We start from the raw sequence: 23,035 nt of genomic DNA, 5'->3' as shown, positions 1-23,035 counted from the left end.
TGCCCCTGTCTCATCTATTAAAATCTTACTCTGCACAGCCTGGCCCAGGCAAGATTGGGGATAACAGGAGCTTTTGAGTTACTGAGACAAAGTGCTCTCACCTGTAACATAGAGATCATAATCCTTATATCTTGAAGTCATGGTATAAAGCAAATAAATAACATTTGCTAAGTTCTTGGCAGTTATCTGTCCTTTCCATCCCATTAACATTCATTGAACCAAAATGGTGTGTATGTCCCCACACTCCAAAATTCACACAAATTGTAGTTTATGTAAAAATTTATTTGACCAAAATGTAGAAAAAGTGATACTATTACATATGATACAGTTGCAAGAATCTAAATGAAAAGTGTGGGTTTTATTCAGTTGCACAGTTTGCTAGTGTACCTCCTGGGTAGTGTGATGCTTAATAAATAGGAGTGAGGGGCAGAGGATTTGGATAAGCTAGAAGCAGGGTGATTTTTAGTCAGAATTGTAAACTTGAGTTGGCCCCCACATTGCTGGGGAATGTGGAATGTTTCAGCTCTGAGATGTTAACTGAGAAAGCAGAAATATAACAAAGCCAAAATGTGCACCCCTGTCTACAAAATACTCCATATCCAGTTTAATCAGGAGCTTCTTGGTCTTTTATTAACTTGGTCCTAAAGAAGGAATTAAAGTCCTAGATAAGTAAATCTTCAATTTGTCATTCCCTTAAGTATAGAGGAGATGAAGTTAGGCCAGTTTTTTTTTATTCTCTACTTCTGCCCAGTATTTGTTAACAGAAAAACACTCTTGCTCAATTATTGATGGCTAGCAGTCTTTTTGATATGGCTTCTCTGAATAGGACTGAATTCTACCATATTCATTCCTGCTGAGTGGATGGCCTCATATCAGAGCAGACAAGCATGGGTCATTATTGGAGTTAGACATCTGCTCCTCAGAACAACTTTAGAATAAAACACATAAAACAGCATAACATCAAAGATCTATCCAGAAAATACTGGGGTAATTATGACCATTTCCTGAGCATTCTCGTGCTGACTGCTCAGAGGATGTTTGTTCTGCACAGTGGAGTGTGGAAAAGAAGATGATTAGGTTAATCTATCTGTGCTTTATGACTTCCCACAATAGCCCCCCCCCGGTTTTTTTGTTTTTGCTCTGGATGGAAACTCCCCACCCATTTTAATGTGATGGTCCCTTGCTTCCTGTAGTGTGACCAATGCTGGTACAGAAGGTTACATCCTTCAGCCTTTTAAATTGACCCATGACTAGATATTGGAGTCTGTGTTCTGAAAGTGTGGGGTTGTCTATTCTCCCAGGAACCAAATGCCCTCAGTCTTAAGAGTATGCTCAATACGAAATACCCTGCCTACCTTAGGAATAAATGCAACTTAAGGATAAAAATGGAGCTGAAAAAGCTGGTGCCATTTGAAAAAAAGGAAGGAATTAGATTTAAGTGGTGCTCAAAGCTTCTCTGATACAAAATATTTGGTCATGTATTCATAATTTGCTTGACATTTCCAGCAAAGCAAAGATGCAATAACAAACTTTTTACAAGAGAAGAGAAAGACACGGAGCTCTGGAGTTTCTGTTGGAATAAGACTCTTCTGTCTTGGTTATATACAGTTAAGTTCATTTAGTGTCTGATCCAGTGTCTGATGTAAGCCCACGTTCTCTTCTTTGGCCTGGGCAAGTTTTTCTGGTGAGGATTAAGAGTGGGGAAAAATAAATTAATAAGCATCTTTATTAAAAAAAAAAAAAAAGGTTTCTAAACTCCCAACTGTCAGAATTAAAGTCATAGCAGAGAAGGTACTTTGCATTTTAATTATAGCAGAGTACCATAGAATAATAGAGATCAAGTACCAAATCAGGGATTTGGATAGGGTTGCAAGATAAAATACAAATTTGAATTTCAGATAAACAAGAGAGAAGTTTTTAGCATAAGTATTTCCCAAAATATTGCATGATATATCAAAAATTTATTCATTCCCTTTCAGATTTAACTGGGTGTTCTGTATTTTAATTTGCTAAATTTAATTTTAATTTGCTAATAAATCTGACAATCCTAGAGTCAGAACACCTGGATTTAAGCCCCAGTTTTGCCACCAAAGTAAGCCATTTAACCTTTCTAGGCCTCAGTTTCCCCATCTGTCAAATGGGGATAACAATACCAATGTGTGGTATAGGGGTTATTATGAGGAACAAATGGGAAGTGCTTTAGAACTTATGAAGTGCTACACAAACATAAGATATTAATCCTAGTTATGGGTGACTTAATACATTTTCCTCCTAGTGCCAGTCAATTAGCCTTTGGTAGAAAAATATAATCCTGTAACCCATCTTTCCTTTAGAGTTTCTGGGAATGGCTGTTTAAATTCCAGGCATTACTGTGTTATTGTGTTTGTGTGTCCATAGCAATGTAGTCAAACCCAAGTAAATGCAACGTGGCTGAAATTTACATACGGGTATGTTATTAAGTGATTGAGCTGCTGAAATAGATTAAAAAAAAAAGTAAGATGCCATTTAGAGCTATGCATGACAGAGCACGAGAGAGAACTGGTTTGCAATGAGCAATGGCCGATAAGGGACTAGGCCAAGACTCATTAAAATACTGGAGGAAAGCAAAAATGCCTCATAAAATGTGATAGGATCAGCTTGGAAATTTTCAGAAAGAAAAAAAAGAGACTGCAAAAATGGCAGCCTTTCAACTACAACTAGTGAACCTTTCATTTGATGAGGCACTTAAAAATCAGGTGACTATGATCTGGGAGGGTTCCTTCGGAGAGAGAACAGTGACCTGGGCCTGTCCCGTCTGGATGAACACGTGGTAACTGAGTGTCTACTATACGTGAGCCAATTTCTCAATTATCTCTTTTAATCCTTGCAGTCGCTGAAGTATCACCTTTATTTTGCAGAAAAGCTAGGTAGCTTGTTCAAGGCTGCACAGCTAAAGTGGCAGAGCTAGAATCCAAACCCAGATCTTCCGACTTCAAATCCTGACCTCCTTTCACCTTGCCACTTGGATTCCCTGGCATCTACTTTGTTATTAGGTCTGAGATAAAATAAATTTCCCTTAAAGCAATAATTGCCCTTGAGAACTGTGACAGGCCCATAGACTATCAACAGGTAGCAGTAGGTCTCCAAGCCCTAATCTCTGTAAATGAAGTTCCACTTCGATGCTTAGTTAGGCAGAATGACTGGATAGACAGGGCTGTAGTTATTTCAAAGGATGGAGGCTACATACGTCTGGAAAAATCCCAGGAACAAATACGCAGAGAGAGCAAACCAAAAATACTTGCCCTTACACAGTCTGTAATCTTTCCAAGGACATATGTATAGCAATGTGTGAGGAAGGTAGTTTATGCAAAGTTCAGTGTGGATGGCAGTTAGGAACCGGGGGGGCTGGGGGGGGGGTTGGTGGTGGAAGGGTGTGGGTAGTTTAGGGGAGATGTATTTTGGAGGAATGAATATAAAGAAGAATTGTGTTACCATCTGAATAAAAAATTACAGGATGAGGTCTAACAAGCTATAGTGACCAAAAATTGATGATGCTAATTGGAGATTTTCATGCCATTTTTCAGGCTCAAGGGCCAGCCTGGAAAATGTGGCTTGGACATCAAAATGTCAGCGTTTCTGGGACAATCTGAGGTCGTGGTGGTGGGGTGCAGGGGAGAACTGGATAGACTATTTGAAATTTGGATTCTCTTGGAAAAATCCATGAGCTTTTGGTCACTATAAGCATGACGTTTTAACACCTAGAGGCCAACTTTATCAGTTCTTACTAAATCAGAGCAGGGTTCCTGGTTATAGTTAACTCAAGTATGAGGGGAGACAGATGTTAGCATCTCAGGCAACTCTAGAACTGAGGACGGAATCACCTCACTTTCTTTGGCATTCTAGCAATTTCCACTCCCTTTCCCTGCTAATGGGATGCTCTTTCATTCCTTGTATCGTTGTTTTCTAAGGGCAGGGTATACAAGTGATCTTCACTGGTGAACTTCCTCCCAGGACTGGGAGCAGGAGAGATGTTCCACAAACAGTGAAGACATAGGGAACCCCAGGCACCATCCTCAGAGCATAGTAACAGAGAAAACAAACGCAAAAGGAGGAATAAGAAGACCAAAATGCCACTGCCACTGTTTGAATCTGTAGATCATGCCCCATTCAAGTGTAGCCTCTTTTTAGACACAAGCCAGTTTTTTGCAAGTTTTGCTGACTCTATTAAGCTGCTTAAGAGGTTGGATGAGTCTCCATTCGAAACAATTTGTATTTAAGGAAAAACCGCTGTTGGTGTGTAGACAGAGTTGGCTATCACTGTGTTTGAGAGCTCATGCCAAACTGGCTTTTGTTTTCATGTTGTCAGAAACGAATCGTGTGGGCATAATTTTCTTTTTGAAATCAGCTCTTCATCTGAACCACCCACTTTCTGTTGCAGTCATGGTCAAGGGCATCACAGCTGTGGCTCAAAAGTGGCAAGTGGAGAAAATGAATATGAGAGGGCATGAAGAAGAGGACTGCCTGTCTTTATTTCCGTCACACAGTCACAGACACGGCAGAAGGCGGCTTGAAAGATCAAACCAGGAAGCAGGAAACTGGAGCTTCTAGAAGCCCACAGGAGTATAGGCACCACAGTGAGAAGGCAGACTTCAGTAGTGCTAGGACAGAGGGTGGCACCCAGCTGCCTCTTAGAGAGAGGTCATGTCGTTGAGAGTATGGTCCAGTTCTTTGCTGATAGCCTTGTACTTGAGCTTCTGAGCGTATGGCTCGTCTAGAGGGCGGAGGTCCCCAGGGAGAGAGTTCAGAAGAAGAGGTACAAGGGACAGAACTTGAGGGTCGGAATGGAGTGCCACAGATGAGCAATGAGAGGAAGAAAAAAAAAGTGAGAAAACAAAGCATGAACTAGGAGAAAGTTGTGTCCTATGTAAAACAAATGAGAAAACAAAGGATCTATGGAGTGATTTCTAAGTGGCTTGAGGTTCTGCAGGAGATTAGCCATAATGAACCTTTAAAAGAGTGGTGATGAGGGGCCGGCCCGGTGGCACAAGTAGTTAAGGGCCAGCGCTCCGCTGCGGCGGCCCGGGGTTCGCTGGTTCGGATCCCGGGTGCGCACTGACACACCGCTTGGCAAGCCATGCTGTGGCAGCATCCCATATAAAGTGGAGGAAGATGGGCATGGATGTTAGCCCAGGGCCAGTCTTCCTCAGCAAAAAAAAGGAGGATTGGCAGATGTTAGCTCAGGGCCAATCTTCCTCACACACACACACACAAAAAAAGTGACGAGAAATGCCTAGAGCTGCTCCCCACCAACCCTCCACCCGAGGTTATTTCTGACTTTCAGTGATGTCACCCAGTCCAAAGGTTATACTTTGGAATGGGGCATTTTCCCTTATATGGAAACCTCACTTCCCAAACCAAACACTGGGACACACTGTCTGAGGAATGAGTTTTGCACCCTTTCTGGGTGGAATAGGCAGCCTGGGAGATTTTGTTTGAACCCCAAGATCTGGAATTTCCAAGTTATTTCATGAACACAGGACAGAATTTTTTTTAAAGTTGGAACTCTTCAAGAAATTCTGGGATATGTGGGCACCAGACTTGCAGACTGGAGTCTTTATTCAGGTCTTTACATTTCTCTGTATTTCCATTTTCTCATACTGTGATAAGCTTGGAGCTCTCTCGGAGAAAGCTTCCATAAAAATGCAAGGCATTTAAATAATGCAAGGCGTCTCTCAGAAATGAGCAAATTGAAGGAAATTCTCAAGACATTTTTTTAAGTCAGCCATATTTGGTCTCTGTACTTACATGTGGACCTAATAAAGCAGATATTTTACTTCTTCAAAAATGGCAACTCAAGTCTGAATTTGATTTGCACTATCCTGTTCCAGTGCTCCAGACTTCCAGATGTGACATCACCCTGCACTTTACTTTCCTAAGCAAACAAAGCCCAACACAGCCCCGCCACAGACTCCCTCCAGTCGTCTGTGGATGTGTCATGTAGGGGGAGGCAGAGCAAACATAATTAGATGGTAACATCATACCTTCCAGGTCATCAATTGTCTTTTCCAGTTTTGCCACTGTTCTCTCCGCAAATTCGGCACGAGTCTCAGCCTAGAGAATAAGAAAGGAGTCACTATGATTGCTTCAAGACCAGCCCCAGGAGAACCCTGGACTAGCTGGGCGTGATCACACTCACCTCTTTCAGTTTGTCAGACAGAAGTTTAATTTCTTCTTCATATTTATCCTCCTTTTCAGAATACTATGGGAGAAACCAAAACATTGCTTTAAAAAAAGGAGGAAAAAAAGAGCATAAAAGAATGCAGGTTCCCTGTTCCTTGGAGGAAAGTATGTGCTTGAAGCCCTATGAACATGCCTAAGAAGCAAAGTGGAGGCATGCACCTTTCTATGCAGAAATGTGTGTGTGACTCAGAGAACCTGTGGGCGGTGGATCCCTCTGGGATGGTTCTGATCTGAAGGCCTGAGCTGATAACTTGAGATGAAAGTATGATGAAGACAGGGCAGATGACTGAATGGAAATGCACGCTACTCAAGGCCCTTCACAGTAGTTGGCCTAATCTGTTTCCAACCCCACTTCCCCCAACCTCCTCATTGTGCTGGCCATTTTCTCAACATATTTTGTGTACTTTCCAGTTTCCCAGCCCTTGACTGTGAGTGAGTCCCCCAGCGTGGAATGTTCCTTTCCCCATTACTACCTTTCAGAAATTATATTTGTCCTTCAAGGCTTAACTCAGATTAATATAAGCTAACTTTTATTAACTTCTTACTGTTGCTAGATATTCTTAATCCCACTTTACAGTTGAGTAAAGAGCCACAGAGAAGTTAAGTAATTTGTCTAGGCTCACATGGCTATGAAGTGACTAAGCCATGACTGGAACCGCATTCTGGAATTTGAGCTCCTGATCATCATCGTGCTCTACAGCCTATGTAGATAACACCTCCTTGTTGTACCTTTCTCAACTTCCCAAAGTCCCTCTGTTGAGGTACCAAAGCACTTCGTTACTTTGTCAGTCTCTTCCCCTCACCTAGACTCTCAGCTCTCACAAGAGCAGAAGCCATACTCTCACTGTAACACCTATCCCTGTGGCCCAGGGCAGCATTTGCATGCACACGTGGACTGTATTTATTCATCAAATATCCTGTATCAAAGACCTACCAGCAGGATGCTAGTACTAATGACACAGCTCTAACCAAGAGAGATACAGTCCCTGTCCTTAAAGTTTACAGTCTTGCAAGGAAGGCATGTATTAATTGTGTAATTATGATAAATGTGATCAGCCATCATGATAGGAAAAGAGTAGGTACAGCAGAGAAGCACCTAACCTAGATGAGAAATCAGGTTAGGCCTCAGAAAGAGTGCTGTTTAAGCAGAGGCCTGAAGGATGAATAGGAGGTTATCAAAGAGAAAAGGGAAGGCCACTCCAGGCTTGATTGGACAGCAGGTTCAAAGAACCGGAGGTGACTAGAGAACATGGAATGTTTGTGAAACTTAAGTTCAATGCAACTGGAGGGTAGCAGGAGGAGGGAGAGTGAGGATGAGGATGCAGAATTCAGCCGGGTTGTCCATGGAAGAGTGTACATTGTTTCTAATGTGGTTCTCTCCTGGAGGGACTGCTTTGGGTACTGTTTCAACATAAAAAGTCCAGTTCCACCCTGATATCTGCTGCTCAACCTTTGAGAAGATATTTTTGGAGGAACCAAGGGATTCAGTTGAGAGTGAGGCTCTGTTTTAGACGATTATGCTCAGATCTCCCCAAGAGGAGCCTGACCAGGTACCAATCTCATATTCCATCTCCACCCTCACAGGACGTGGAGTTAAAAGATGGTGCTGAGACCCCATGGAAGAGGGAAATCTAGCCACCGACACCTCTTTCTGTGGGGGCAAAAAAACCTAGCTGCTGGGCACCGATGCTACTGTTAGCAAATAGAGGTCAGATCCCTGATACCCTGGCATGCTCCCATGTCCCTTGGAGGAAGCAAAGAAAAAAGCCCAGCAAATCACCCTCCAGCTGAAGCCAACCACCAACCTTTTCAGATGCAGCCTCGAGCGACTTCAGGTTGTTAGTGACATTCTTGAGTTCTTCTTCCAGGTCACCACATTTTCTGCACAAAGACAAAGGATATTTGTGTCTTATCCTCCCTTACAGCAGCAATCCCCCTAAAAGAAGGTTTCAAGAGGAGGAATCCACGCTGCCTGGGGCCCCCAGAAGGAATGTGGGAAAAATGTTAATGGCTTTTTCTGAGACGCAGTGCTGTGTACTTATCAAAACCCTATCGTGCCAGGCAAAGGCGTGGCAGGCGGAGAAGCATTTGGAAGGTTTGTAAAGCACTCCCGGACTTCCACCAAGGCTGAGGCAACAGGGACTTCTGAAATCCATGAGTGATGAGGCCGACTCTGGAAGGTGTAAGAATGGGATAGAGTTCAGGAGGTTGGGAGTTTACACTGGACACTCCAGGAAGCAAGCTCGGAATGGATATGCGAAACCAGACCCCTCTCAGTGCTGCGGGATGCTCTGTGGAGCTGGATTCCTCCCCTGAGGCCAAGGGGAGAGGCTTTACATTTTGGAGCTTGCAAGATTCTGGTCATGCTTCTCACCTTTCCCCCAGGAATATGTCATGGACAAACAATGACATCAGGAGCAAGGCATCTGAACACCGAGGGGGCAGCCTGCCTTCCACAGGCCAGTGTTCTGGTAAGAAGCTACAGCCTCATGAGCTATCCTCTCTGGGAGAATGAGACTTCTAGGCTTCTCTGCTGCCACCTGCCTCACTCCTATTTCCTAATACCTTTGTGGGAAGAGTCAATACGTGGGCAGCAAGAAAAACAGTTGCCACCTCTCTTTGTCAGCCATGGAGGCAAAGAGGAAGGACTGAGCAATGAGTCCCAGACCCCCATCCACTTGACCAGAGGCCCTGGTCGGAGTCAAATCCCAACACAAGAAACTCTCTCCCATTTCACCCCAGGAGCTGAGCTGGGCTCTGCTCAGTCCTGCTCTGCCACTCACAGTTCAGAGACCTCTGCGCGCTCCTCTGCCCTTTCCAGCTCACCCTCCAGGATGACCAACTTACGAGCTACCTGCAGAAACAGAAAGGATTGACTGAGACTGACCCCCAACAGCCGTGTCTCGTGGGATGCCCTCCCCCATGCAGACAGCAAGGCAGCACCCAGACCACCTGCACCATGGGGCTTTCTGCTGCTGCTTCAGCTCCGACGGTCCTGGAGAAAATCCTCAGGCCCCAGGAGTGAGGAAGACAGGAGGGGAAGGAAGAGATGAGACCAGGGAGGCAGGCAGAAGAGCCACTGAGCTTTCAGGGTCTGAAGACCCATGGCTGGGCACCACAATTCCCAATTTTAGCCTAACTTTGCCAAAAGCTGCTGGACAAAAGGTGATGTGATCAGTTGGTTTCCCCACCAAGTTAGACAGTGTCACAGAATTCCCCAGGACTTTTTGACACTGTGGAAGATAGAGTTTCCTAGCTAAGTGGCTGTCTCTGGAAAAACAGATGTGGATGCAGAAGGACAGCTGACCTAACCAAGAGCTTCCTTTAGGCGGCCCCAGGGTTTTCCCTATCACAGATCCATTTCCTCCCCTCTTCCTGCTGCTGCCATCTGCCAGCCCCACTCACCTCCTCGTATTTGCGGTCGGCCTCCTCAGCGATGTGCTTGGCCTCTTTGAGCTGCATCTCCTGAATCTCCATCTTCTCCTCATCTTTCATGGCCCGGTTTTCTATCACCTTCATTCCTCTGCAAGGAGCAACCTCATCATTACTGCCACATAGGCACTACTGCCTCATCATACACCTCTGTGCATCTGCTCATCTAAACGCTTCTCTGTGTCTACCAAGAACCATACTCCAAAGAGGAAACTGTAGAGCTGCTCACGTGCACTTCCTCTTCACTGAACACCAGGCACTGTTCTGAGCACATTCAACTTGACAACTGCTTCATGAGGTGGTAAGTACATTATCACCATTTCACAGAGGATGAAACTGAGGCATAGAGAGGCTAAGTAACTTGCTCAAGGTTACGTAGCTAGTAAGTGGCAGAGCTGGGGCTCAAACCCTGGTGGTCTGGCTCCAGAGTCCGTGTTCCCATTTATACAGCCTCTCACTAACTAGTAACAAAGAGTACTTGTATGTCAACAGTTACCACGATGTGATTAGAGGTCTGGGCCAGCCCGGCTGTGGGAATGATGAATTCTGCTGCAGTGTGTGGGGGGGTGTGTCTCTGTCATGGAAGGCTTTCTAGAAGAGAGTCCACAAGAGAACAAGGAGGGGAAAGTTACTCTTCAGTGAGAGAGGTGCACAAGAAAGCCCTAGAGGAATGAAGGAACATGGCAGGGAGGTCAGGGTGGCTGGAGCATATGCTGTACACTTGAATGACAAACTAAGGGTTTTATGCCAAGGGGAGAGGGAACCACAGGGGGTTTTCAAAAACAGGAGTGAGAGGAAACCAGAATGATGGAGGGACTGCAGTGGGAAGACAAGGTAAGAGGTAAGAGGTAGGTACCACAAGGTGAGGGGTGAGGAGGGTCTGAACTGAAGTGGATACATCCAATTTGGAAAGGACGGTGTCCTAGGGACAGCTAGAAGTCTCCTACAACTCAGCTGGCTGAGCATGAAATGAGCTCACTCTGGTGTGTACTGCTTGGAGTGGACTAGGTAAGATCAGATACTTCCAAAGGAGAGGCCAACCCAGGACAACCTATCTGTGTGTGTCGTGCCTGCCCAGAGCCGAGGACCACACACTTCTTGCTGTCTAATAAATACTTCCATTCGGGCTGTCACTACCATGCTCAGTTAACTGTCAAAACACCCTCCACACTTGTACAAGGCCTCAAGATGAGCATGGGAGCAAGCCTAGAAAACCCTCTGCAGTACTGGAGAGATCAAAGTGACTTGCCCATGGCCACGTAGTGGAAGGACTTGAATCTAGATCCTCCAGTATAGAATTCTTTCTACCAAAACACAGCAGTCTCCAACAAGGGTGTCACCAAAAGCCTCTGATGACAGGATATAAACAAGTGAGAAGCTTTCCCAGGCTCCCCGGTTTTGTCACGGGGAGGTCCTGGAAGTGAGACATCCAGCCAGGCTGGTCTGACAGTGAACATGAGCAGCAGCTAATCCACGCCCCAGGCACAGCCATGAGCAACTTATGACTGGATCCTTCACACTCCCCCGTGGCTGCCCTGAGCTGCCACCCTCTCCCTCTATTATGTGGCTGAAGCAGAGCTTGCAGTGGGGTCTGTGCCCTCGGCATGGGCTGTTCCCCTGCCCGGGAAGAAATTTCCCACATGGGCAACTTGAAAAGTCAGTCTCCAAGATCCCCCAGTTGGTTTTTAATCTCCAGTTTATGGTCACAAGAGTACAATCAGGAATGAATCCTCTGGGGGAGTTTATACCAGAAGACCATGGTGGATGGGTCAAATGAGAATTCTGGTGTGATCGTGTGGCAGATATGCAATGGCCACTGGCCCAGCCCACACCATTACCACACAAGGAACCCATTTACCAACCACAGAGACGGCTGCTTCTGTGAATTACACAATCTGCCCTCAGTCTTCCAGAGCCTGTGCCAAGGAATTACCCCGCTTTAGAGGACATGGCAGCCTGCTGGAGGCAGTGCTCATGCCACGGAAGTGAGGAGCACTGTCAGTTGCAAGTACATTAGTGGTGCTGATTTGCATGTGTTCCTGACATACAGTTGTCCAGTAGCCCAAAGCCTGCCCGACAGCACTGTTAACAAATTACCTATGCAGGTGGCCCATTCCATGTTTTCATCTCCCCCTTCTCACATCACCCTGGAAACTGATGTCTGGAGAACACTGATGAGATGCGCAGTGGCTTTCAGAGAGAATACGTGAAGCAGTGCTCTGCCACTGATCCCCAGTGACAGTCACACTTGCCATCTCACATCTGCCCATTTTGCCTTCCTCTGCCTGTTGGGAGTTTTTCTTCATACCCATCACAATGACAAACACGTCTACACAGAGCATGATGGCTTAGAAGGTGCCGTCACACGTTTGTATGTATGTGCACATGCACATGTCTGTGTGATCTCATTTACTCACCCCAGCTCTGTACGGTATGATCCCCATTTCCCAGAAGCAAACGCTAATGCCACTGGGTTCGAAGTGTCCTTACCTCTCGCTCTCATCTGCAGCCTTTTCTGCCTCCTCCAGCTTCTGCAGGGCTGTGGCCAGTCGTTCTTGAGCCCTGTCCAACTCCTCCTCAACGAGCTGGATGCGTCGATTGAGAGCTGCCACATCCCCTTCGGCCTGGGGAGGTCAGAGGTGCAGTCAGGTTAAGAAGTAACATGCCAGCCAGCAGTGGGAGCCCCCCACTCACATGGCGCCTTTCCCTTAGCTACTATGCTTCCCCCTCCAAAGCCCACCCAGGAATCCAGGCAGTAAGGAATTCACTCTCTTGTCTGGAGAATGTGAATTTTCCTCATGATCTTCCCCGAAAACGTAAGGGAACATCTGCTGCTCAACAACAAAGGTGTGTGTCCCAGTATAGGATGGGCGCTCAGGTCAACATGGAAGAGAACAGGTACACTGTAGGCTGTGAGAGCACAGTGCTGGCCTCTCTGTGGGATTCCTAGAGAGAGGGCCACCAGTGACCTGGCTCACCCTGTCACATAATAAGCTCTGCTCCCAGTCACCTGAATGGCAAGATAAATGCAAGGACATGGAAGCCTCAGTTAAATGTTGGTTATACAATTGGTGGAGGGAGGGGCAGCCCAGTCAGAGCACCATCTTTTTTTTTTGGTGAGGAAGACCAACTCTGAGCTAACATCTGTTGCCAATCCTCCTCTTTTTGCTGAGGAAGATTAGCCCTGAGCTAACATCTGTGCCCATCTTGCTCTATTTTGTATGTGGGATGCCACCACAGCATGGTGTGTAGTTCCGTGCCGGGCATCCGAACCTGCAAACCCAGGGCCGCCGAAGTGGAGCACGGGAACTTAACCACTACATCCCTGGGCCAGCCCCGGAGCACCATCTTTAACTAAGTCTGGCTGAGAGGTGACCGGACAAAAAGATATAAGAAAGGAAAGACTATCTGGTTACAGGCAAGGAAGAGATGTCTGAACAGCGTTACTGGCTTTTCAAGGTGTTTTCACCTACAAAGAAGGTCATATGATGGCATGCATAAAAGCAAGAACTCCATCCAGGATCAAAAGTGCTGGGTGAGAATCCCCACTTGGCCAGTTTGTAGCCATATGGCCTTGGCTCTGAGCCTCTCTCTCCCAGCACCTGGTTACTTCACACAGCTGTGAGGACTAACTGAAGGGCGTGGCATTGTGCCTGGCACTGTGGGAAGTCACACAAAAGAGCAGCTCTCACTGCCATGATTTCACCTCACGTAATCCTTGCATATCTCACCCATTTTACAGATGGGGAACCCGAGAGGCCCAGCTAGGTGAAGTAGTTTTGTTCAGTGTCACGGAACTGGTGAGAAACGGCCTCTTGAGCCCCAGCCCAGGGCTCTTCCCTTTCTGAATCCACCACCCGAGTCCTGTGGGGGCTTCAAGGCCAGCACATTTAGGAAGGGATATTGAGAGTTGGTGAAAATGGGGCCCAACAGAGGGGGGAAGGGAAGGCGCAGGTAGAGCCACACTGGCTTCTTCTTCTCAAGACACATAAGAACCTCCAAATTGGGGGAGGCGTAAAAATGAATGGGAAACCGCTCCCTCTGCTATGCCGAGTTTATAGGCAAAAATGGAATACTAGAATGAGGCCAGAAAAACACAGAGAATCAGGAAACTTTTCTCAGCTCACAGTCCTAGCAGCAGACAGAGGAAACTCCCACAGGTGTTTCTGACTGCAACTCCTCTGAAACACTAATTTGGAGAATCCATCAAAACCACTGATGAACTATTTGAAGTAATGTCACCTACTCCTTCCAATGAGTGGGTATCTTTTATTCTTTTTAATGATATGAATCTCAACTTCTTCAGCAACTGGGGCAGGAATTGATTTTTTTTCTACAATAGTTTTTAGTACATTCACAAAATCGTGCAACCAGCACCACTATCTAAATCCAGAACATGTTGGTTGCCCCTCAAAAGAAACCCCATACCCATTGGCAGTCAAGGAATTAATTTTTAAGATCATACAGAGATGACTGATTGATGAGCTGTCTTTAAAAAAACGTGAGCTGCTGCTTATGTGGGGAATTCTGAATCCTGACAACCACGATTTTGGCACATTTTCAACTGTCAGGAAGCAACAGAACTCTGAGATGCATACATCTATGTACAGACATCCATACATACGTTTTTTGAAAAACTGCTAGTCATTTTGGGCTCCACCCCTTCCTGCAATCAAAGCTTCTACACTCTACAAAGGATTTCCCTTATAAGGTAAAAGAGGCTTGCTAGATACATGTGGCAAAGGAACAGGAAGATGTCGGTTAATCACACAAAAATCTAAATGAAACCAGCTGTCGGGAGGCAGACCCAGAAGTTTGCCACACGCCGGTTCCTGGCTTTCTCTACAAGACTGAGAAAGGTTTTTTTCCCGGGGGCTCAATTCCTTTGCCCAAGAACTTCTTCAGGCTTTTCTCTTTCCTCTCCACGAGAATCATGCTTTAAAAAGTGAACTTTTAAAAAGAAGTCCGAAACTTTCCAAAAATATCTTCCCTCACAACTGGACTGTCCCACTCCTAAGTCTTGGCTAGCGGCTGAGGGCCATTTTTAAGCAGAAGTAATTGTCCTCCAGCGAACTGACTTGGGATGAGATCACAGGGAGGGTTATGCCAGTTACGTGTATGAAAGAGGCCAAACCAGCTACTGTTGGAGGCTTACACTGGGTTTCTGAGGCCTCTTCACTGCCAGAGCAGCCCTTACAGGAGTAAAGGCTTAGACTCAGGACAGCACGGGGCACTCTGGGGCTCTTCCCCAGACCCGTCAGTACACATGGCAATTCCATTTGGCCAGGCATCTTTTCCACTCTGGGGTGGAGGTCCCAAGGTTCCAGCTTTCAGGGGCCCTGGGCTTCCACCCTCTCCCCCAACTGTCTTGCCTCTGAGGCAACAAACTCTTATTTATTCTATAAGACCCTCCTCAACCTCCATTTTGAAGCCAACCCCACTGGTTGGCTGCTTCAACGTCACGTTCTCATAACAGAGTACAGAAAACCCCTGGAAGACTGATCAGCCTCCTACCCCAATTAGACTGTGAGCTCTTCTGGGGGTGGAGGGAGGGGAGGGAAAAACACCAATCGAGCACCTAGTATGTGCCTGATGCCATGCAGAGTTTTACTCGTGGGACCCTCCCCGCTATCCTAGGTCGGCACTGTCACCCCCACTTTACAGATAGGGAGACATGCTCCTAGGGGTTAAGTACCAAGTGTGACGAGATGGGATTAGAATCCAGATCTCTCCCCAGCCCCAGGGGTTGCCACCCTCTGTCCCGTCCCGAGGGACAGTCAGGGGATGGAGAGAGGGCGGAGAGGCCCCCTCCTCATTCAGCCCCATTATCTGCCTCAGGCCCCGAGACATGCAGTGGGGAGGCACACAGGGTCGAGGGCCCCGTACTAACGCTCCAAGGGTCTTCTTGGAGGAAGACGGGGTCCCGTGGCCCTAGTTCCCGCAAGGACCAGCTGGGGAGGGCAAAGCCAGCGGCTCCGGGCTGAACTTCCGCCCCCCTCCCGGGGCAGACACGTCGCTGCCGCGCCCCTGGGAACAGCTGGGAAAGTTTCAATCGGAGCCGGGAAGCCGCGGAAGAGGCGAGAAAGTGCGACGCCCCCCGTCCCCAGTCGGTGTCGGTCACTCCAACCCCAGACAATGGGAGCTCACTGTTTCCACTCTCACTTCCCACTCCCAGGTCCAGTCGTGGACCACCCCCGCCGCCCCGGACCCCGACGCCAGCCCCGAGTCGGATGGCGGCGCGGTGCCCCCCCCCCCACTCCGGGATCGCGCATCCCCCACGGCCCCATCCCCCCACTTCCTTCTCGGCCAGCCCCGCCCGACCCGGATACTGCGCCCCGTCCCCCGTCTCCGGCCGAGGAGGGAGGATGGCGGCGGAGGAAGGGGTCTAAGCAGCCGGCTCGGAGGGGTGCGGGTCCGCGATCCGGGAGTGGCGGGGCCCGAGGGCGCGAAGGCGGGCTCCTGGCGGGCGGGCGGGGAGAAGGGAAGAAAGGGGGCGCACGGGGCCGGGCGCGGGCTCTCACTTTCTCGCGCCGCTCGCGCTCGCCATCCAGCTCCCGCTGCAGGCCCTGCGCGCGGTCCTCCGCCTCGTCCGCCTGCTGCTGCAGGGCCTGGATCTTGCGTTTCACCGCCTCCAGGGAGTTGAGGCCGGCCATGGCGCGGAGGCGCACGCAGCGGGCGGCGGGCAGCGGCGGGCGCTCGGCTCGGCTCGGCTCGGCTCGGCTCGGCTCCTGCGAGAGCTGCAGCTGCCGCGCCCCGGCCCCTAGCCTTTGCTTGCGCCGGGGCCGACCCCGCCTCTCCCCGCCCCCGGCCCGGCGGCCGTCCGGGCGATGAGGTCACCCGACCCGGCCGCCGACGTCAGCACCTCTGGGGGAGGGCCTGACGTCGGCACCGCTGGCTGCAGCTGCTGGAAAGTGCCCCTTTTCTGGACTTATTTGGAGAAAGCGCCGGGAGGCACCGCCTTCTCCTCCTCCTCCTCTTCCTCTGGCGCTTCCCCGCCCGCCCGGCCCCGGGGCTCCTGCCTGGCCCTGCGGCGGGTGCCCCCATTCCTGCGCACGTACGTCGGAGGCTTTCTTCTCCGTCAGCTCCAGCTTCTCCTGCGCGACCTTCAGGTCCACGGAGTATTTCTCCAGCTCATCCTCCGTCCCCTTCAGCTTCTTCTGGAGGTGCGACAGCTCCTCCTCCACCTGGGGACAGATAGGGGGACGGGTCAGCCTGGAGGCCAAGTCCCCGGGGTGCAGGGGTGTCCCCCACATTCACAGAGTCCTCTCTCTCTCTGGGCCTCAGTTTCCTCATCTGTAAAACAGGGATAACAATACTATGCACCACTCCATATATGCTACCTGTTAATGTGATTTTCACATCCCTTCCTGTCCTGGGACCAGCTGCGCTTATGTTTTTTGGGGGTCCCCCAATACTCTTGCGGAATGGATTACAGCTTTTGGGAAAACAAGTCCCGACACGTTTCCCAGAAACACACGTTCAGTTTTGCATCCCAGTTTCAGGGGTGCCCCTCCCCGTGGTCTGGGGTTAAGCAAAAAGGGGAGTCTCATACTCTGGGCCTGGACCACCCCTTATCCCCAGCCTATCCCTTTCTAGTTCTGCCTCCACACTGGCAGGCAGAGAATCTTTCTAAGTGCATGTTTCCCTTCTCCCTGCCTAGAACCTGCCATGGCTCCCCATTGCCCAAGACAGCGGTTCTCAGACTGTCACAACATACCCTCAAGGATTGAAGGGCTTGGATTTCCCCCACCTCCTGGACTCTGGGGGCTTGGCTAGAAGAGAGCTTCCCCCCAAAGACCACTTTCTTTGAAGGCTCAGGTTAAATCTTTTAAATTCTTGCACATCTGGCTTCTGTTCATTTTAATCAAAATATCCCTTCATTCCTCAGATTTTCAGTCCTCTTTGTTTATCTTCAGAGTCTTGCCCGGCTACCGGCACACTCAATTTGAGAAGCTCAGATCTATGGGATACAAACCACAGACGCCTTCACCTCTCCATCTCCAACCCTCCACCACACCAGCCAAGGGTCAGCTCAGGAAGCCTTTTTTTCTCTTCTCGGGTCACCCCCAGGCTGCACCTCCCTCCCCTGCCCCTACCTCTGGGCTGAGGTGGTCAGTCCAGCTCATGCTGGCTTGATCTGACTTATTTCTCAGATGCTTTGACCCCTGGTCCTGACCAGGCTCCTAGGGTGGGCATGCAGCCCCCACTGAGCCCTGCTTCATCTTCCTGCTTCCCCCTCAGAGCAGGAAGCCCAGAGAGGTGGAGTGATTGTCCCTAGGTCACACAGTACAGCATTTGAACCCACTTCTTCTGAACAGGCCCTCCTGCCAGGCCTGCTTTCCTGCATCCCTGACTTTCTTCTCTTCTCTCCCGAAGAGAGTATGTTATAAAAGCTGCTGTGCCTGCAGCTTCTAGAACAGGCTCTGAATTTGATCTGGGTTACATGTTCACACCTGAGATGATGTGCAAAATGTACCGGGTGCTGTGTGAGTGTGTGTGCATGTGTGCACAAATTCTTAAAAGAGCCCCTGTCCCAAGGCAGTGTCACACAGCTTCTCATCTCCAGGCCGCTGAGTGTCCTTCCACTGAGCTGCGGAGTGGGGAGGGTGGCAGCAATTCAGGTCTAAGTTAGGGTCTGTGGGTCCTGACCTTGACCTCCAGGCAGGGAGCCGGGAAGCCTGACTCCAAATCCCAGCTGTATGACCCCTGTCCCCTCTTCTGGCCTCAGTTTCCCCATCTGCAAAATGGAAGCCCTGATGTGGTGGTCTCTGAGAACCCCGGCGGCTGCTTTCCAACTTCTGCCTTGACTGAGAAAAGCCAATTTCCTTAAAGACAGGGCTGCCTGACCCACCATCCACCTGCCTTCCTTCCAGACCTGTCGGGGGCAGCATTCACTGGGTGCCAACTGTGTGCAGGCACAGTGTAGAGATGGTTGGGGTTTTGATGACTTTTTATGGCAACGATTGGAAAACAACATGTGGGGACTGGGATAAGGTGGGCAGGGGGCCGTGAAGCATTTCGAATGTGCCAGGCACAGTACAAATACTGTCTCACTGAAGCCCCGTGTCACAGAAGGGTGAACTGAGTCCCAGAGCGAGGAAGGGACTTGCCCAAGGCCTTCAGATGGGGATTTGAACCCTGGTCAAACCAACTCCAGAGCTGGTTTGCTCGACCACCAGGGTGTGCTTTGCCCACTGCCCAGCACGCCCTCCTCCTACTGACCCTCCAACCCAGCCAATGCCCCTGCCCCCGGAGCGCCTGCCCTGGGCAGAGCCCTCGCCACCCCCTTGGGTCCTCCCCGTGCCTGGGCCTCCCTCTGGCCCAGCCCTGACTCCTGAGGCAGGGGCGTCCCTCCATGTTTGGCTCCATCCCTCACAGCCTAGGGCTCTTCGGGGGTCAGGCTTGGGGCTGAGGTCACTCTGAGCCCCAGCATCGCCAGCTGGAGGCTGGGCTCGACACTCACCATGGAGCCCAGGGAAATTTGCAGAGTGAATCAATGACACAACTCCAACCCCTCAGTGGTTGGAACTGGGTATGAAAAGTAAATAAGGCTGACACAAATCAGATTCCTTTCCCTCTGTCCGAATTCCAAGCACAAAGTGTGTGCCAGCCTATGGCACCCTGCTGGGGGCTGGAGCCTTGCCCCAGCTCTGGGAGGTCTCCGGCAAGTCACTTCCTTCTCTGAGCCTCAGTTTCCCTGTCTGTAAAGTGGCTGGGTGGGTCACAGCCTGCATACCTTAGTCCCTGTAAATGGGGCCTTTGGGCAGGACTCAGACAGGATGTGGGGTCAGAGGCCAGTTGCGGCAGATGTCACTGCCCCGGGAGGGGAGCAGGCAGGAAGCAGGTGGGCTGGGCCTCCTAGGCCTATTCCCACACCGGACAGACAGGGCCTAGAATCAGGACTTTGCTGCAGGGTCCCCAAGGGTCAGGCTGGCCCCAAGACCCACTCTCTCTGACCTCCTGAAGGGTAAGGCACTCCAGGTAACCTGAGTTCCTCACCACCTCCTGCCTCCACCCCCAGGCAGGGCAGGCCATTGGCCCCATGGGAATCTGGCTTCTGCTTTGGACCTCTGGGATCTTGGGTTCCAGGCCTAACCCTCAGAAGGCATTGTTTGCCTCCATTTCTCAGATCAGAACACTGAGGGTTCAGAGAAAGGCAGCAACATGCCCTGAGTCACAAAGCTAGAAGACAATCCAGCTGGCTTTGTGCACAAGTCCACCCCAGTGCTGGCTTTGTGGGAGAAAAAGAACAGAATGAAAATCTGGCTGGAGGCCAGAGAACCTGTCGCTGCCTCCTTGGCCACACAGCTGGCTGGAGGCTTTGGGGACTTTCCCTTTTGAACTTGTGTCTGCCTTGGGAGAATATGCTCTATCAGTCACTCACACCCTAGTGAAAGTTAGAACCATAAACTTGCTTTTCTCTGAATCCCTAGCTAATCCCCTCATGGTGAGGGGTAAATGATGGAAGCCGGCAGCTCAGGGCCAGCATGGGATGGGTGTCTGTGTTTGCCAGGGAGGGGCACAGGAAGGGAGCCGGGAGTTTGTGGCAGGGAGCGCTGGGGTGGGGCTGGCCTGTGTGATGACGTGTCACAGGTGCTTAGGGCAGCTCTGGGACACTGGGGGACGGGGAGGCCCAACGGGGAAGTAGGGCGAGGCTGGCAATAATCTTGTATTTATTGAGCGCTTACTCTGTGCCAGGCGCCAGGCCAAGGGCTCCACCTGCACAGCCATCTCTAGTCCTTCCATGGTGGCGAGGGTCGCACCCTTGTTACTTCCTCATCTCACACATGTGGCCACCGAGGCACAGAGGTGAATGTGTTTGCTCCAGGGTGCCCAGCGACCGAGCTTCGAGCAGGGCCAGTCTGAGCTCATGTAGTCTGTACTTTTACCTGCCACGCTGGCCTGGCATCTGGGCTGGGCACATGATGTCACTGTCCTGGACGGCTCCTGGGGCTTATCTGAGACCCTGATGCTCCTGAGAGCTTGGCGATTGACCCCGAGGGCATGGGTGAACGCTGGGGGCGGCAGGGTGCTATGGAGTGGGTCGGACCCCCTCCTCTCCTCCCACTGGCTGTTCTGGCCACCCAGACCACACAGCTGTCTTCCTCTCTGTCCCAAGCCATGGCCTTGTGACTGCCCAGCCCAAGCCCCTGCCCACAGCCCCTCCATTAGCTCCTGATGTCCCCCTATTGCTGGGGTCTCCTGGGAATCTCATCCCCAAAGCTCTGGGGCCAGGGCCTGTGCCTGCTGTGGGCACCCCTGCCTGCCCCTCCAGGCTTGGAGTGGGGACAGCAGGGGCACCTCAGACACGCAGAGACGCAGTGAGATTCTCAGGGTCACCCTCGAATCTCCAACCACCCGGGTCGCCAGACCCTCACCTAGCCGCCCTTGCAGTGCACTCGGTCCCACCACACACACACACTTGGCCATCCTCCCTGGACAGTCACCAACGTGGACCCACAGGCTCACAGTCACTCCTGGGTATGCCCTGACATGGGCACAGGGTCATCCACACTTACACACAGCTCTGCACTGCACCCTCGCCTCAACACCTGTGTGCACACACACACCCGGCTGTGCACTGCTACCCTTACCTCAACACGCGTGTACACACACACCCCAACAGAAACAGGCACCCTGACAAGTATACACAGGCCAACACAAATAGTCACCTCGACACACACACGCTCACCCTGACATGCGCACATCCCATTACTGTCATGCCAGCTTTTGCATAGGCACACACACAGCGAGCCTCTCCACCAAACACACAAGCCCACACTGACCCCACCCTCAAAGCACACACAGACTCACAAACACACCTGCGCTCTTTCACACACACTTTCCAACAACCACACTCACGCCGGCTCTGCACACACTCATTCCCACGGTCACATTTACCCCTCCACACTCTGCAGCTGAAACACACACACACAACACACAACACATGGGCACACACAGAAGTGCTCAGACACACACAAACACACCTTCACACACACTTAGCATCCCCCCATCACCCCGTCTAGTACATCCCCCACACACTCATATTCTCACCCCAACACACCTACGCACACTGGCACGTTTGCACACACAGCCAGCACACAAACACCCCTCCCTTTCTCACACACTTTCTCTCCCTCTCTGCTCCTGCTGGCCCTGCTGGGGATGGGTCCAGCTGCCCCCTCTCTCCCCCAGCCCAGGGACCCCTCCAGGGCAGACAACGGTCTCCTCACTCTTTCTCTGCCGGAGTATCACCTCTGTCCCTGCCCCAACCTCCAAGTTCCGAGGTTTCTGAGACCCTCACCGTCGGCCCCAGAGCCTCGCCTTCCGGGCTGGAAGCCAGCTGAGAGAGGGTGCCGGGCGGCCCAGCACGGCCCAGTAGCCAGCGCCTCACCTGCTTGCACTGCCCCTCAGCAGCTTTCCGATCCGACTCGGCCTGCTCGGCCCGGTCGAGGGCGTTCTCCTTGTCCAGCTTCAGCATCTGCATCTTCTTCTTGATGGCCTCCATGGCCAGGCGGTGGGGCTGTGGGCGCAGAGGGTCTGCGGCGGGGTCCGTGGCGGGGTCCGTGGCGGGGCCGAGTGAGCAGCAGGGGTGGAGGAGCAGCTCTTATAGCTGCCCGGGCGCACCGCCCTGCTGCCGGGCGGGCGGGCCTTGGAGGAGGCCCAAGCCCAGGCCAGCCGCCGCTCGCTCGCTCAGGAGGACTTGGCCAGCTCACTGGGCTCCCCGCAGCCCTCGCCTTATTTGGGCCTAGGATTTTCTCAAAGGAAAAAAAAAAGCCCAACCCATTTCCATTTTTAACCTGGTGACACAGGTCCTGTGTGGGCGTGTGGGCACAGTGCTGGCCCAGGAGGACTCCAGCCGCCTGCTGGCTGGCCTCAGTTTCCCCATCTGTAGTTGGGAGGGCTGAAGAGGGCTTGTGGGCGGGCACAGAGTAGAGGTGAGTGGGGGGGAGACTCCTCTTCTCCCTTCCCCTCCCCTCTGCATCCTGCCTCCAGGTATTGGGGGTCAAGACCCCATCCATCTTCTACTACAGCCCCAAGGGGCCTCCCTAGACTATTCCTACCTCTTTCTGGAGGGTCTCTGTCTCATCATCTTCTCCCTCTGTCTCTCTTTTGGTGACTGTCTCTGTGTCTCTCTCCATGTCTCTCTTTGTCTCTGTGTCTCTCTCCATGTCTCTCTTTGTCTCCATGTCTCTCTCCCCTCTCTCTGTCTTCCCGGCAGGCCCAGACCAGTCCCTGATGCCCTCTTCAGACCTCGCGCCCTCCCTCCCCTGCTCAGAATCTGGCCATGGCTCCCCAGCACCCACAGGAACGGGAGACAGCCTTAGCTCCACAGCCTCTCACTTGAGACTCCTGCCCGCCCCCCCCCCATTCCCCCAGCTCT

General features: G+C 50.9%; 1 protein-coding gene across 2 annotated transcripts; it reads right to left on the bottom strand.

Annotated features, from left to right (window-relative positions):
- Positions 1 to 261: 261 nt before the first annotated feature.
- Positions 262 to 22,174, bottom strand: TPM4 (tropomyosin 4). 2 transcript variants are annotated; one of them, XM_058563599.1, is made up of 9 exons: positions 22,046 to 22,174; positions 16,710 to 16,835; positions 12,142 to 12,275; positions 9,625 to 9,742; positions 9,003 to 9,073; positions 8,025 to 8,100; positions 6,176 to 6,238; positions 6,021 to 6,090; positions 262 to 1,681 (listed from the first exon to the last, which is right to left on the bottom strand). In XM_058563599.1, the coding sequence occupies exons 1-9, from the start codon at positions 22,157 to 22,159 to the stop codon at positions 1,599 to 1,601; spliced, it is 855 nt and encodes a 284-aa protein (XP_058419582.1). In that variant the 5' UTR covers positions 22,160 to 22,174; the 3' UTR covers positions 262 to 1,598. The 2 variants fall into 2 exon arrangements, with proteins under 2 accessions (XP_058419582.1, XP_058419581.1); XM_058563598.1 differs by lacking the exons at positions 16,710 to 16,835; positions 22,046 to 22,174 and adding an exon at positions 16,173 to 16,359.
- Positions 22,175 to 23,035: the final 861 nt, after the last annotated feature.

This window comes from Diceros bicornis, chromosome 20, assembly GCF_020826845.1.
Source record: "Diceros bicornis minor isolate mBicDic1 chromosome 20, mDicBic1.mat.cur, whole genome shotgun sequence".
NCBI classification, from domain to species: domain Eukaryota; kingdom Metazoa; phylum Chordata; class Mammalia; order Perissodactyla; family Rhinocerotidae; genus Diceros; species Diceros bicornis.
This window is presented reverse-complemented; position numbering and strand designations above follow the sequence as displayed.